We start from the raw sequence: 16,914 nt of genomic DNA, 5'->3' as shown, positions 1-16,914 counted from the left end.
GAGCATCGCGGTGCGGAAGTGCTGCTACACGTGTTTTACAAGCGCGGTGTTAGCGCTGACATGCTGAGGACTGGACGACAGGACCATTTTTTATACATTTATAAGTTTTCCCATAACAAGCAGGATACAAAGTAAGTACTTTCCATTTATGTCAGGTACAAACGAAGGCTGTAATTTGGCGAATGTATTCACATTAGGAAACTTCTTCCCGTGTTTGCTATGGAAGTGGCTAGCTAATTACAGCCAAATTACTTAAAGAAGACCAGAGCAGACGTGATGTGTGTGAATATTGCGTGCAGAAATAAAAACGTGCTCATTCTTTTTGCTGTAGATGTCGGGGGCCAAAGACAGAATGCGACACAAGAAAATGAGAAATCAGCCTTCTAATGTTACTTATTCGCAGTCACATGATGGTACAGGTTGGTGGAAAAAATATATTAAATACTTCCTTTCCGACTTTTTAAGCTGTGGGTTGCCGAGCTTGTGTGTCATTTATATTAAAATACTTATGGTCAGGTCGCAGCTCCGATTCTCAGGAGCAGCAGCAGCAGCACATGAAGGGGTCTCTACAGCACTCCAGCACCTGGGTGACGGGGCATCAGGATGAAAGAGTTGTACCTGAGCAGCCTCTGCCCAAGTACATCACTGGTAAGGATCAGAACAGAATAACAGGACATTTTATTATGGTTTTGGTGGCATCAGGATGTACTTCAGTAGTGCCTGTTCATGTCCATCACTGTAATGATCAGAACAGTATTACAGTACATGAACTAAGTGCTTTGGGGGGCAAAAGTTTGGAGGAGGTAAACATGAGCAGGCACTGCGCAAGTGCCTCACTGGTAATGATCAGAAGAGTTAAACAGTACATATACAATGTGCTTTGGGGGCATCAGAATGAACATGAGCAGGCACTGCCCAAGTACATGACTGGTAAGGATCAGAACAATAAAACAGCAAATAAAATATGAAATAAAATAGCTGTTACTTTCTTTGCTAGATACTACTGCATTTGGCTTTTATGGTTTTGTTTTTCCATATTTTCTTTTGTTTCTTTCCAGCATCACTCTTTGCCAAAGCACGAGCTGCAGAAGTCAATGCCATGTTAAGGGCTGCTACAAAGATGACAAGTAGCTCCCATGTGTTTGGAGCTCTGCCAAAGCATATGCGCCGAAGAGCCATGAGCCACAACATCAAGAGATTGCCTTGCAGACTGAGAGAGATGGCACAGAGAATGGTACACAATTTTCTTGTTTAAAGACGGATTTGTATGTCACCTGTTCGGGTGATTTAAACCATAACCTGCTGCTGTTATGACTATGAAAAGGGTTTACTGAACATTTGATTTAATGAGAGTTTAAAAACAAAATATTTTTATTTATTGTATAAATTTTAATCATTGGACATTCTATACTCTCAATTTTTCTGTTAAAGAGGTCCCTGACTATAAAAAGTTCGATTCATTTCAGAGTTGCAACGCGACTTTCCCTCAACATTTGACATTGGCTTTAGAATGTTCTGAGGGATAATAGTGGGCCATTTCCAACATGTTTAACAAACCAGCTCATCATTTAGGATTGTTGTGTTGATTTGTTTTTCGTGCCCAACTTGTGGAGATCTAAAACAAATACCGTATTTTTCGGACTATAAGCCGCTACTTTCTTCCCCACGTTTCGAACCCGCGGCTTAAACAACGAAGCTGCTAATTTATGGATTTTTCCTGGGTTTTTCCCGGTTTCAGAAACTTCAAGCCAAAAAAACTGAGCGACATAATATTAGACCAATGAAATTTTCGAACGTAAACGAAAAAATGCACCTCACCTGTGTTCTGAGCTGCACGACATCGGGAGAAATACGGTAGTACCTTGACCTATGAGTGTCATTCTCTCCGTGGACGAGCTCGTATCTCAATTTGCTCGCACATCAAATCAGTTTTCCATATTGAAAATACTTAAAATGGCATTAATCTGTTCCAACCCTCAAAATGACACCCCGTTTTTATGTTTCATGTTATTAAATTGGAAAATACATTTCTAAATAACAAACCTTGTATAAAAACATAATAGAAAGAGTATGTAAAGATATAATAAGGATTTATTTATTGTATTTATATGTATTTTCATTGGAGATGAGACGACTTGAGCTAACGAAAACGGTAGTGGTGTGTGTGTGTGTGTGTGTGTGTGTGTGTGTGTGTGGAGAGGGGTAAAGGCGATAAGCGGAGGCGGAGGGAAAACTAGTTTTTTACTATCACTCCTGTACATTACGTATTCCTAAACTTTTACATTTTTACTTTTTCTTCTTTGCTTATCTTAATTTTCGTCACAATCTTCGCTTTCTGGCTTCGCTTTGCCATCTAGCAGCGTCTCGAGCTCGTACCTCAATTTTTTGCTAACGTAACAAAGCAAAAAAATTGACCGCTCATACCTCGGAAAACTCGTACATTAATGCACTCTTAGGTCAAGATACCACTGTAGTTGTAAAAGGAAGGAGGAAGACAGTGAACAAGGACTTTCTTGGTCGGCTACTGTTTAGATACAAGCCGTTGTAACGCGTTGAGTCCGGGTGAAGGGAGAGCTCACTAACTCCAGTTGCAACAGAAATCATATAAGCACAGACAGGTTTCCAAAACTCTTGCTTTTTTTTATTTTTCTTGGCAACAGCGTTACGGGTTAGTCAAAGAAACTTAGAAATGAGCATCAGAAAATAATGAGCACATAATCCTCAGTCTCCACACGCACGCAGTAATACCGGGAGAATGCAGTGACCTGCTGTTCCCAAAATGCTGCTCTGCTCTTAAAGGAGCCACAACATATTTCACCCGTTACACCGTGTAACAGACACGCTCTTTCGGTAAAGCCTGTGTAAAGTTCATTAGTTTCAGTGTATACTGTTTGGCTTATACACAAGGTGCGGCTTATTTATGTTAAAAATAAAAATATTTGTAAAATTCAGTGGGCGCGGCTTATATAAGGGTGCGCTTTATAGTCGGGAAATTACGGTAGTTTTGGTGCTGAATTCTGATCAGTCAATTTTGATGTCTAATTACACACTTGTGATATAACTAATAATTAAGAAATAAATTTTATCAGGGTTCTTTTTTCACTGCTTTCTTTTTCTTATTGTTACTATTTTAATAAACATTAAACCATTGCAGTAATTTTTATCATGGGAAAGGTGCACTTTACTCTGCTGCATGCCAAGAACACCTTCTCTCGTGATAAATCACTGTAATGAACACTATTGTGACTTGATTTATTGTAGTAGTGTTTTGTGTGTGTAGAAACTGTTTTTAGTGCTGTAACCTTATTTTTGTTGTCTAGTTGGAGAAGAGTCAGCAGACAGGGAAGAAAGAGAAAAAAGAGCAGTCAAAGACCAAAAGTCGACGTGCCCGTCGCCGCCATGGCAGCTTGTTGCTGGAATTTAACCGACGGCAGCGTAAGAATAAATGGTTAGAGACTCACATCTGGCATGCCAAGCGTTTTCACATGCTGAAGAAATGGGGTTACTGTCTGGGAGACCGCCCCACATACAAGTGCTACAGAGCCAGCTATAGGGCCATGAATTCTGGCTGCCTGCTGCAGGTCAGCTTGCTGGAGTTTTTATCACTCTTAACAGTAGCATTAAATACCTCATGCTTTTTAAGCAATTATAACCCTTTTTTTGTCTTTCTATGCTTCTCATGCTGTTTAACATTCAACCATTTCTTTTCTTTCAGTTTTTACTCTTTCTTGGTCAATTTATTTATTTATTTTAAACATTTGTCTTATTCAGGACCTCTCATACTATTGTTGCATAGAGCTTCATGGTCCAGAGGAACACCTACTTACTGCACTCTCCAGACTCACCAACAAAGATGCAGGTGAATATTTCACCAGCTTTTCAAAGCTCCACCATGTACAACAGAAAAAACACTATAAATTATGAATAGCTGTTCAAAAAGTGCATGTGTGTATGATGGACTGGTGTCCAAAACCATGGCCATATTATGCACATCTTGGTGGTACAATTCACCTCGATGCCATAAATAAAATAAGCACAGGTTCCCAATTCTGCCATGTGCTGAGCTGCAAACAAATGTTTTCTGTTAATTGTATTAGATGACTTGCTGTCTTTTCCCGAAGCATGCAGCAAGGTAGAAATGCTGACAAATAAGTTAAACGAAGCACAGTGCAGCTCAAAGCACAATATAATTCAACTGTTAGTACAATGCACATTTTCCTAAGCACACGCTGACTGAAAATAATGTCTGTAGTAATACTAATGAATAAAAGTTAGCAAAATGTATTGATTATGGCTTAAAGGTAATTAAATGACCCTTTGTAAAATATGAAAAGTATGTTCCTCATAGCCAGTATAAGTGTAATATTGTCATTAATATCATTTTGGAATCCCAATAAGTGTTGTTGGTTTCTGTGTCCCTGCAGGCCCAACATTTGCTGCAGCATCATGTGTGTCAGGGCAGAAAGAGGGGAGTGTTATGCTTTATAAGGCTGATCAGTACCCCTGCCAACCTCTGGGTCCTGTGCAATTTCTCTGGAGACCATGCGCTACTGCATCACCTCACAGACAGTTGTGGATCTGGGCACATCCCACTTTAAAACAGGTAGCATGTATGTGCATTTATACACACTTAGAAGCTAAAGTTTATTAGGTATACTTGTAATAATTAGTCATTTATCAGTTATACATTTCATAGCTCACTGCAGCTTCTAGTTGACCTATTGCTATGCGGTCATTTTTTCCCATTTATTATTTTAGAGAGACTAACCATATAGCCATAAATATGGAAACTCTTAAATAAATGTGATTATTTAATTTCAATATTATTTGAAATAATAATGATCACAATCTTAATATTAGCAGCAACTGATGGCATTACTGTTATTACTACTACAAATAATAATATTCAGATGTACATATAAGGTCATTGATATGGCAATATGTTTGTGGACACATGGGCATCACACCCATATGTGGCTCTTCCCCATACATTTACTATGAAAGCATACAGTTGTCTAAAATATCCATTGAATATATTGTATGCTTTACTTGTATGTATTATTATTGAGATTTTGAAAGTGAGGTCCTTGAAAACATGGATAGAAAAGCACACAGACATTTTAAATTAGCGTATTTAATTTAAATGTTTCAAGAAAAGTCTTTTGACATGTTTAAGTACTAGTGACTGAGCTTTAAGGTCCTCTTTGCCTGACATTACTGCCTAAACTCTCTTTGTTGAATCAGCACATATGGGTGTTTTGGTCTGGAGTAAACATTCTTTTTGCCTATTATAAAGTGTCCCTATTAATGTTTTTTCTGTGTGTGTATATATATCTCAGGATCTTCTACCAGAATTGCAGTCAGTATGCCATTGCTTTGAAGCAGTGTCTCCAGCTAATGTAGAAGTGGACCCTTCAGAGAACCTGGTAGAAGAAAGTCTCATTCCAGCTGCATCTTCTGACTCTAAGCCACGGTGTGCCAAGAGGAAATTGAAAGCTGACCATAAGTTTGGCTGCACTGCCAAAAAAATTGTGGGGGATGGCACTCGATCACTTACAACTCCTGTTAGTTGGACATCCTGCAAGACTGAGATTGTGATCAGGTGAGCAACGTAATGGCATGACATGTAAAATAAATCCAATGCGAGTTCTATATATTGGTTTTCCTTTTCAGTGATCTCACCATGGAAATAGTACGGTATCGTCTAATTGGTCCGCTTTCCCACTCTGTGCTGACTCAGATGCTTGTACCAGCAACTGACTGTGAGGTGAGTTGCAGCTTAAGCACTAAGAAAATGGTCTATTCCCATGAATACTGAAGTGTTGAATGTGTGAAGAATGGAATTGCATTTATATGTAAACTATCCATTTTTATTTTTTTATTTTTTTAAAGAATAATATGGAAATGACTTCATCCCATTTTTGGTGGCCAGAAGAGTGTAAGAAAGAGGAGAGCATGTCCCTACATCGCCAGCAAACAGATATTTTTCAGCTCTTGAAAGGTATTGTATTTATTGCTATAATTAGTTTTATTGTGGCAGTTTTTTTTCCAAGATTGTAGTAATACACCAATTTCTCTCTTTAGATCAGCAAATGTGGCTCATCAACAGACAAGCATATAACTCTTTTGCAATATATTCAGCAGAATATAAAATGTGTAACGAAAAATTATTTTTGAATAAGGTATAAACTCTACGGTTGAGCTTCCAGGAGGGTGTGTTCTAGGGATGACCGTAAACGACCCAAGACTGTCTTTGTCTGCGAAACGAGGAAAAGTTACAACAGATTTTTACCAGACCCAAGGTGAACTCATTTTAACATTTATGTACACAGTGTATATATTTGTGCTGTGATATCACGTGAATGTTTGGTTAACCAGTATGTTCTGGAAACACTGTGTCAACTGCATGCTGTGTGGATTTTTCTGGCAAGCTTTCTCTCTGCTGTCTGATGTGAACAATCAAACTCTTGCAATGCAAGCAATGTAATTCCCAAATTAAGAATGTTAATTTTACAGCCATGTAATAATATTTTGACTAATTTATACATTACATCTCAATCTGCTAGAAAGCTAGGATATTTTCATATTGCATATAAGTTTATCTAATAATGAATTATAATGACAATTTCTAGATAGGAAGATTATCACAATAGACTTCAATTTAGTTTTATTGGATGCACAGCAATGCACATTGTGATATAGCAGCTTTACAGAAATAAATTGATAAAGAATATACATTTAAATGTATTCAATAGTCATTTAAATGTATTCAATACAGTCATTTAAATGTATTCAATACATTTAAATGTATAAATTAGCCTTTATAAGTGTTATTTCAGATGAGCAAGCAGGTGGTGAAGGTCACAAGAAACAACACTCTGAGATGGTATGAGGAAGAAACCTTGAGTCTGAATAATAAATGCATGTTCAAGTAACTGTTCGCTGATGGAGACTTGCAAAACTTTTCATGGCATTTGTAATCCTGAGCCATTGTAGAAAACTATTCACATCAATGTGTCCAATCCACATTGCTACAATGGCTTAGGACTACAACTTAGAACAAAAAGAACAATCATTGAAAGTATTTTACATTGAATTAATTTTCATTAGACCCTGGCAAACTGCCCCCTACAATAGTATTAGTAAAATGTCAAGGTCAAATTTGTATTTGCAAATACACTGAAGATGTTTGAGAGGTAAATATGAGGAATTGAATGAATGATTTAAAACCCAATGTGTTGAACAAGTTAGAGCAGCTTTGGTGGTAGACCACTAAGTTTGTAGCTAAGCAAAAGTATTGAAACTGTTTACTAGTAGTATTTAGTTGCATATACCTTGCTGCTACTGGCCTCGACTGTTACATTCTTCTTTTCCAGGCTTGTGCCACAAATTATTTCAGTTGTTATTAGTTTTCACTCTTTAGGAGGTAAAAATCATGCTCAATTGTGTTAAGGTGTGGTGATTAATTCGCAAACTGTCTACTTTTTCCCCTCCTCATGAAGTCTTCTGTTTGTTGGAGTGTGTTTTTCTTACATTGTCTTGCTGCATGGTTTCACGTTAAAGCTATGTAACCCAATGCCACGACATTGCATCTGGTGTGCCTGACCGATGAGCTCATGTTTTGTCTTTATTCTGTTTTCTTTCTTTTCTTGACTTTTTGTAATATGGTCTCTGCTCTTAAAGTTTTCATCAAATTGTGGATTGTTACTCCTACATCCCATCCCAGGAGGTTGTGTCTGACTGGGTTTTTTTTTTTTTTTTTTAGTTTTATATATTTTATAGCTTTTTACTGCGTAAACTCCTCCACCTTCTCCACCTATTCTACCTGCAACACTTACTTCTACTGACTTTTAATCCCCTTCTCTCCAGTGCATATCTCTAGCTCTCCAGGCTCTTCTCAACCTGCTTCCTACTCTCGCCACAAATCACAATATCATCCGCAAACATCATAGTCCACGGAGACTCCTGTCTGACCTTGTTTGTCAACCTATCCATCACCACTGCAAACAGGAAAGGGCTCAGAGCCGATCCTTGATGCAATCTAACCTCCACCTTAAACCTGCACCAAAAATGTCCTGCACCACCCTCAAATACTTCTGACACACCTGACTTCCTCATACAATACCATAACTCCTCTCTCAGCACCCTGTCGTACACTTTCTCTAAATCCACAAACACACAATGCAACTTCTTCTGACCTTCTGTATACTTCTCCAACATTCTCAAAGCAAATAATGCGTTTGTGGTGCTCTTCCTTGGCATGAAACCATACTGCTGCTCACAGATGGTCACCTCTTCTTTCAGCCTGGCTTCCACTACTCTTTCCCATAACTTCATGGTGTGACTGATCAACTTTATTCCTCTGTAGTTACTGCAGGTCTGCACATCTCCCTTATTCTTAAAGATCGGTACCAGCACACTCCTTCTCCATTGTTCAGGCATCCTCTCACCTTCCAAAATCCTGTTAAACAATCTTATTAAAAACTCTGCTGCCATCTCTGCTAAACATCCCCATGCTTCTACCGGTATGTCATTAGGTCTTACCAACTTTCCACTCTTCATCCTCTTAATCACTGCTATCACTTCCTCCTTATGAATCCTATCCACTTCCTGCTTTACCATCTCATAAGCCAACCTTTCTTTTTTTATTTTCCTTATTCATCAGCTGATCAAAATACTCACTCCATCTTCTCAACACACTCTCCCCACTAGTCAACACATTTTCATCTGCATCCTTTAATGCTCTAACCTGCAGCACATCCTTCCCAGCTCGGTCCCTCTGCGTGACCAATCGGTACAAATCCTTTTCTCCTTCCTTAGTGTCCAACTTCTCATACAGCTCCTCATATGCCTTTTCCTTAGCTTTTTCAACATCCCTCTTTACCTGCTTACCTGCAGTTGCCCAATCGTCCAGCATCTCTTCACCACCACTAAGCCCCTGTCTCTGACCTTTCCCCTTATTCTCACACCGCAGTCTTCCTCCTTCAGTTTCCACCATCTTATTCTTTGTTCAGTCCTCAATCTCCTCCTCTTCTTCACCTCCAAATCCATCCTACATACCTCCATTTGATGCTGTCTAGCTACACTGTCCCCTGCCAACACCTTAGTGTTCAATCTCTTACAGGTTGCATCTCCTGCATAGAATATTCCACCTGTGTGCACCTTCCTCCACTCTTATACATCACCCTTTGCTCCTCCTCCTTCTTAAAATACTTATTCATCACTGCCATTTTCGTCCTTTTCACAAAATCTATTACCATCTGCTCTTCCACATTCCTCTCCTTAAGGCCATACCTACCCATAACCTCCTCATCACTTTTGTTCCCTTCACCTACATGCCCATTGAAATCTGTCTAGGTCATTTCTATGTACACTGTCCACCTCTTCATCTAACTCATTCCAGAATTTTCGATCTCACAACCCACCTGTGGAGCATTATCACTGATGACATTTATCATCACCCCTTTAACTTCCATCTTCACGTTCATCACCCTATCAGAAACTCTCTTCACCTCCACTACATTCTTACTGTACTCTTCCTTCAGGATCACCCCTACACCATTTCTCTTTTCATCCACACCAAGGTAGAACAGTTTAAAGCCACCTCCAATGTTCCTTACTTCTTTTCCACTTGGTCTCCTGAATACAGCATATCTACTAGGGATGCACCGAATATTCGGCCACCGAAAATTTTGTGCATAGTGCATTTTTGGTTTTCGGCCGAAAGACTTTGATCACCGAAACAACGCGGCCGAAACAGTTTGTTGTGATAACGCAAACAGAAACCGCGCCTGCAGCAACATGTGTGGACGTATTTGAGTATATCTGAGAAAGACCCACGGATAGTGATTTGCAAAACATGTAATGCCAAAATTTCAAAAGGAGGTGCGTCTGCACGTCGGGTTTAATTTATCAGCTGAAATCCAAACATCCCGATCGCTATGCTGAATATGAGAGAAACGTGGCACAGAAAAGCAAAACCCCCCCGAGCACGCGCACTCCGTCTGTGGCGGACGTTTTTGAAAAGGCAAGGAAGTTTCCTAGTGATAGTGATCGAGCACATTGAGCCCCGTTATGCCATACCGAGCAGATGACATTTTTCAGAGGTGTGTTTACCTGAGCTGAATGTTGTTGCAACTCACGTTCATAAGCATATAACTGCAGATATTTCAGCAATCAGTTTCACGATAGACATTGTTTGAATTTTATTGTATCCTGTGCATTGTTGCAATGTGCTATAAATAAATATTTTCATAATTTGTAATTGATTTATTCTTTGAAACTTTAATATTAATTTATGCAATTGAAAAAATAATTATTAATAATAATTGGCATTATTTCTTTCGGTTTTCGGCCTTGCTTTCCTCTTTTTCGGTTTCGGACAAGAATTTTCATTTCGGTGCATCCCTAATATCTACCTTTCTCCACTCCATAATATCAGCTACCTCTCTCCATTACCAGTCTTAGTACAAACATTGAAAGTGCCCACCCCAACCTCCACTCTCCTACACTTCTCCTCTCCCTGCTGTCTCTGTAGAGGTCTTCTCCATCGCCTCCTTTGGCAATCAATACCTGTGGTGGTTGTTGTTAACCCAGGCCTGGATCGAGCCGGTATGAAATTCTGATTCGTGATCCGCATATTTGATTTGGCACGTTTTAGCTGGATGCCCTCCCCATTTATCTGAGCTTGGGATTGTGCAACCCTTATGACTGGGGTACTACTGAACTGTATTACAAAAAAAATATATATATATATATATATATATATATATATATATATATATATATATATATATATATATATATATATATATATATATAAAATAATAATATACACTGAATTGTGAGTGTGCTAAAGGAAATAAATAGGAATATATTCATTAATAAATATAATTATATAATTAATAAATTATAAATATAATATAGTGCTTTTCGTGCAGCACACCATCCCACATGTAAAAACAAACAGCATGTAGCATCAGTAATTTACTCCCTAAAGGCCACTCTCATAAGGACAGCGGACTGAAAGCCAGAAAAATGTCTCTAGGTTACGTATGTAACCCTAGTTCCCTGAGAGAATGAGACGCTGCGTCAACAACCCTTTGGGAACGCTTCCGCGATGTCCACGCTCTGAATTCCATGTGTAATCTGTCCAATGGAAAGCACGCCGTCACGACTAGGAAGCTATCAAAAGCACCTGGCAGTGTGGCCTTAGAGGCTGCCACACTCCGGGTCAAATGCGCTTTGACACTGAACGGGACGGGGCGACCAGGGGACTCGTAGTAAGATGCAATTGCATTGACAAACCAACTGCTCAAATTCTGCTTGTTCGCAGGGAGGCCTCTATTCAGAGGGCTGTAGCAGACAAGCAGTTGTTCGGACTTCCTCCATGGACTCGTCCTGTGGACGTAAGTGTCCAATACATAGCTGGTTCAGCTTCTCCTGGTCTGTGGCCGGGTCGTGGGATGACCCAGGGCACTTGGGGATGTAACCCGTTCTGGGGTACAAGAAGACAGTCGCCATGCCTAGAGTAAACGCCAGAAAAAGGGGGCCACTGAGAGGGCCTGTAGATCCCCTACTCTCTTAAGAGAGCAAATAGCCAAAAGGACTTGACTGTGAGGTGCTTCAAAAATGCCTCTGCCAATGGCTCGATTTGGGGGCTCAGACAGAGCCTCCAGCACAACGGCCAGGTCCCACCCAGGCACTTTGGGTTGCACTGCAGGCTGTGCTGTGGGAACCACGTCACCAGCAGGTCTCTGCCCAGTAATTGTACCGTTAAGGGGGCATGATACGCCAAAATGGCAGACGTGTAGACTTTGACGGTGGACGGAGCCAACCCTTTGGCGGACTGTTCTTGAAGGAATTCTAGCACTGAACCAACCGGGCAGTTAACTGGATTCAATCGGTGATGCTCGCACCACACACTGAACAGGTGCCATCTTGCGCCATACAACCTCCTCGTGGAGGGAGCTCTGGAATTTAGAATCGTCTCTACCACCTCAGTGGAGAGACCGGAACCTCGGAGCTGTGCCCCCTCAGTGGCCACAGTCACAGCCTCTACAACTCTGGGCGGGGTGACTTATTGCCCTATTTGCATAGACATGCGAGCACAATGTGCGCGGCGGAATGAGTGTGCGCGGAGTTTGCACGGCCGGCTCCCTCTGGAACTGACCTTACATGCTCCTATCCAAAGCAAGCGACGCACAAGCCATCGATTTATTTTTTTATTTTTTATTATTATTATTTATTTATTTTTTTATAGCTTCCTGGTTGTGACGTCACTCCACCGGTGACACTAGGCTTTCTATTCGACAGATTACACACGTGATTCAGAGCGTGGGCAACGCGGAAGCTTTCCCAAAGCATTGTTGATGCAGCTCAAGTTCCAGAAAGGGAACTATTAGGATGGATTTTTGCCAGCAATCAACTATCAATAGCTCGACCTCTATTAATAAATAAGGAAAATTCTTTTTTGAAAGCCAATCTTTATCATCAAATGCAGATATGATACAAGTAAAATATAATATTTAAAATTTTATTTTCAAAATATTTTTCTGGCATTGTTCAGAGGGCCATTCCAAATGTGGAGTCAGGCTGTAGGAGTGTGACTCCAGGTTTAAACAAAAGTTTAAAACCTATATAACATCTGTCAGTTACATGTACAATATTTTTGGTCACAATTGGTGGGTTTAAAAAAAAAAGGTACTATGTTTTTAATTGGCTATCACGTCTAGATGGAAAAAACAGGAAATGAAATCTGTAATTCTGTTCTATCGTCTTTTCTTTTTGCTGTTTTATTTTATTTTTTATTTTAAACATGCAAACAGGGATAATGACATTGTGTTACTCAGTCAGTTCAATATACTGGCTAGGTTCATATTTTCTTACCTCTCTTAAATGTATGAGCAGACTACAGTCCAAAATGTCACCATTCCATATTACTACCATACATGTATTTTTGGTTTAAAATGTGGAATGCAGTGGAGTTTTCTTATCAGTGCTTACTGTTTTGTGTGTGTGTGTGTGGTAGGTGTTGACGAGGAACAGAGAAGAAATTTGACACTGAGAGGAGTCCCCTCTTTCTGTGCTCAGAGTTCTCTATGGGATAAGTCTGTTCGAGAGAATGTTACAAACAACAAGATTTCAGAAAAGGTATATCTCACACACACACACACACACACACACACACACACACACACACAAACAAACAAATTTATGACCTGGTCCATACAGTGTAAATAAAGGCATGTAAGTTTGTGTATGTAAGGTAGTAAGAAAATATAATTGTTCTACCAGGAATGACTCATGCACTTATAAAGATATTGTAAAAGGTGATTATTGGTATAATATTTAATTATATAAGCTACAAAATGAAAGGTCCACAAAAGAAAGTCAAATGGTCTTTTTTCAACTCCCTTTCACAAAACAAATCCCACCTTGAACATAGACATAATACCAGGTTATTGTAGTCTCAGTTCTGGAGTTCCTTTCACATTTAAAAAAAAAAAAAAAAAAAAAACCATTATAGACTTATGAATTATTTTGTGTTCTGTAGCATGAATACATAACAGATTAGCCACTGATGTATTTAAAACAGAACAAAATAGTGTATGCAGTATGGGGCTGGATAGCAAACGTGTCCTGTTGTGCCTGTATTGTACTAGAGCTTACCTTTGTTAACCTAATTATAAAGTAAACAAAGTGTGTACATCCATCAGGATCTAAACAAGATGAAGAGAGAGCTGCTCGTTCCAGGTTCCAGGTTGACGACCCCTGCACAGGGCCGAGTGCCAATTCTACTGGTTAACCAGGCAGGGAAACAGCTGGGAGAGGAGCGACTTGGTTGGGGATCCGGTTGGGACTTGCTACTACCCAAGGGTTGGGGCATGGCATTTTGGGTACCTTTGGTAAAGATAAGGCTCATTATCCAAGAAATCTTCACTTTATGTACTTTGGGGTCAAATACTTGTCAATTATTGTTAACAAGGTCAACCATCCTGGCACCACAATGTTAGGAACTGTTGGTAAGAAATGATATGTATTAAGCTGTGAAATATATATAATGCATGCCCATAACCTATGTAAATCTGTGTGTCAGGTATACAGTGGTGTTCGTGTTGGGGGTCTTCAGATGAGTTTAAAACACTCCCAGAATAAAGGCACGCCCCACTTTCCTCACAATTACCCAGACTGCCTTGCAGGTGTCCATTTTCAGGAGCAGCAGGAGCTCGAACTGCTGGAAAAGTTTAAGAGGTGCTAAAAATATATATCCGTATTAGATTGTTGCTGTAGCTTTGTGTGGTGCACCTCGTCTGGAGCCGTGTAATGTTTAACGTTCCTATTTTAGTATCACTCTACAGAGAACGACACTAAGATTTGAAATGCTTTGGCTTGACAGGTTTTAGCAGAAACTTGCAATGGCTTGTGTACATTAAAATAATATTTAATATTTTAATTTTGCCAGTGATGTGATTTCCTTGTAATTATCTACAGACACCCACCTTCCAAACGCACAAACTACATCAAATATGGTGTTGTAGCTCCTTTCCGGTGCCCCTGGCAACAGCTGGTAGAGGAATGGGAGGAGAGAGTGGAACAACAAAAAGGCAACCAAGACACTAGTGAAATGAAAATGGATGATGTGACATCACTGTCTGGAACATCAACTTTTACTGTACTGAGGTATAATTGTTGTTATTTGTTTTGTTTTTTTATTAGATGAAAATAATTTTTTTAACACATTTAATAAATAGTTGAGAGAAAGAAAATTATTATATGCTATTATATAAACATAATTTTATTTATATATATAATTTGCCATTATGTACAGCACTTTGGCCAACTAAGGTTATTTTTGAATGTGCCTCATAAATAAAATGTGACATGATTTGATTTGCATTAAGGTGAACACAAAGTCTTGCCAAAGCTTCTTAGTTCTATATTCTAAATAAAGTATTATTTGAGTTGTGGATTTTCTCAGTTAAGTTTTTTTTTTTTTTTTATCTTTAGGAGCCGTAAGGTGTTGAGGCAGCTATCCGTCTGGTGCAGGCCATCATCTTCACACACTCGGAGAGCGCCAAGAGGTTCCTGTGCCCCGTCGTTGTGCCCTGTAGTCAGCATGTCTCTACAGGCACAGTGGAAACGGTGTGTGTTGTGGGTGCGTGTCCGTGCTCTGAGTAAGGGACAGCCTGCGCTTCATGCCATGCTTTGTGTGCCCACCACTGAAGACCTGCAACACTTTCGTGAAGACCCCCATTGGAGTGGCCCTATGGAGCCGCAACATATAGACCACCTAAAACAACAGTTGAAGAAGAGGGGCAAGAGTGGTGAAGCTTCACTAAGCTATACTGCTCTTGGGCAAGATAAAGACTGCAGCATTTCTACAAAGGATGACCCTAGTTCAGCTTCCAATATAGAGAAAAACACTGTTGTCTCTAATAACAAATGCTCCAACCCCTCTGATGTTCTCAAAGATTCTTGCTCCGAGTCTATTGTTTGTGTTACAACAGATCCTGGCCACTCTTCTGTTGACTCACTTTCTGCCACTGGCTGCAGTAACTCAAATTTAGTGCATGGATTGTGGACTGAGCAACCGACCAATGTCTCATCTCACTGTTCCCGTATGACCCTTGGTTGGGTTGTGCAGGGTGATTTCTCCCTTGCAGCAGGAACTGGGGAGGCTTTAGGGTTTGTAAGCTTGGCGGGCCTCCTGCAAATTCTTCTTGGGCAATCAGCAGATCAGCGGGGCATCCTGCTTCTGCGCAATCCTACCTCCCTCCAGTATCGCTTTGTAAGACTCCATATAGAAGCTTGACCTCTGCACCACTACTACTCAAATGGCTCAGCATCAATACCTGTCTTGTGTACCAACACAGGTCTGCATCTAACTGATAGTTCTGCTTGATACAGATTTGCATTAAGGGCTTTGGAATATTTGCATGAATAAAGGCTAGTTGTATAGTAAATTTCACTGTAAAGAGTATTTAAGTTACAAAACATTGAAGCATCTGATTTGTTCACTTTTTTTTTTTTTTTTTTATGTTAGTTTCTGGTTATTGTGTAAAAGTGTGATGCTGGGAATACCAATAAAATTTTTTACAAAAACATGAATAGGATTTTTAAAGATTTACATTTTTTAATTTGATTTACTTTATATTTTAGATTGTTTACTAGTCTATTTCACACATACCGTTCATAGACTACCTAAAGGTTTCTAATATGCTTCTTTGAGTTCAGCTCCTTTGGAAAGTTTGGAGATCAGCATAAGTGTGTAATTCATTTATGAATTGATTTTCTGAAGTGTCACTGCAGCATGAAGAGATATAGAAATGAAGATAGGTATAGGGATTGTTTTACTGATCTTGTGGTGAGATCTACAGTAAATGACCGAAAAGTAAGCATCCTTTGAACAAACCTGTATTATCTTACATGAGTGTTCTTGCTTGTTCATCTGTAGTAAACCAAGCATCATTGATTTGCAACAGAAGAGCAACAGAGGTCCTGGGTACTAAGGGAAATGAGACACCCTGTACTGTTTTCCCTGCATGTTTAGATCAATTTAAAAGCCAGACAGACTGCTTACATAAAGTTGGATGGGTGAGGATTTTATCTTGGTCTTTGTTGTTTAATAAGATTTCTCTAAGACACATAAATTAGGTGTAAAACAAAAAAAATTTAATAAAGGCAAAATAAATTATCATCACGATTATCCAACAACTAAAGATTATGTATAAAAGTAGTTCTGGAAATTATAATTTAAGGCCTTATTTATATATCACTATATTCAACTTAAATCAGATTTTCAAATGATGAAAATATCAATGAATACAGATATTTTTGTTGTGCAACAAAAGATTAGATAAAGGGTGCCATCATTTTTGTCCATGCCATTTTACTATTTAACCTGTTGAATCA

The 16,914-nt window shown here is 39.3% G+C and overlaps 1 protein-coding gene across 1 annotated transcript; it reads left to right on the top strand.

The window, feature by feature from the left end:
- pop1 (POP1 homolog, ribonuclease P/MRP subunit) lies at positions 1 to 15,965 on the top strand. The gene is made up of 16 exons (XM_046877734.1): positions 1 to 131; positions 332 to 419; positions 517 to 648; positions 1,059 to 1,234; positions 3,321 to 3,581; positions 3,772 to 3,859; positions 4,425 to 4,603; positions 5,340 to 5,602; positions 5,674 to 5,767; positions 5,893 to 6,001; positions 6,183 to 6,302; positions 13,031 to 13,152; positions 13,719 to 13,907; positions 14,099 to 14,253; positions 14,494 to 14,682; positions 15,010 to 15,965. Exons 2-16 carry the CDS (start codon positions 332 to 334, stop codon positions 15,812 to 15,814), a joined length of 2,970 nt encoding a protein of 989 aa, XP_046733690.1. The 5' UTR covers positions 1 to 131; the 3' UTR covers positions 15,815 to 15,965.
- Positions 15,966 to 16,914: the final 949 nt, after the last annotated feature.

This window comes from Silurus meridionalis, chromosome 21 (assembly GCF_014805685.1).
Source record: "Silurus meridionalis isolate SWU-2019-XX chromosome 21, ASM1480568v1, whole genome shotgun sequence".
In the NCBI taxonomy this organism is placed as follows: Eukaryota; Metazoa; Chordata; class Actinopteri; order Siluriformes; family Siluridae; genus Silurus; species Silurus meridionalis.
Note: the sequence above shows the minus strand (reverse complement) of the source record. Positions and strands in the feature narration are given on the sequence as shown.

Bases quoted from the DNA above. Each gene is read 5' to 3' on its own strand.
- pop1 (XM_046877734.1), top strand. From the start codon at position 332: ATGTCGGGGGCCAAAGACAGAATGCGACACAAGAAAATGAGAAATCAG. The intron at 6,002-6,182 runs GTATTGTATTTA...TTTTTGAATAAG, and splicing joins TATTTTTCAGCTCTTGAAAG to GTATAAACTCTACGGTTGAG. The intron at 13,153-13,718 runs GTATATCTCACA...TACATCCATCAG, and splicing joins ACAACAAGATTTCAGAAAAG to GATCTAAACAAGATGAAGAG.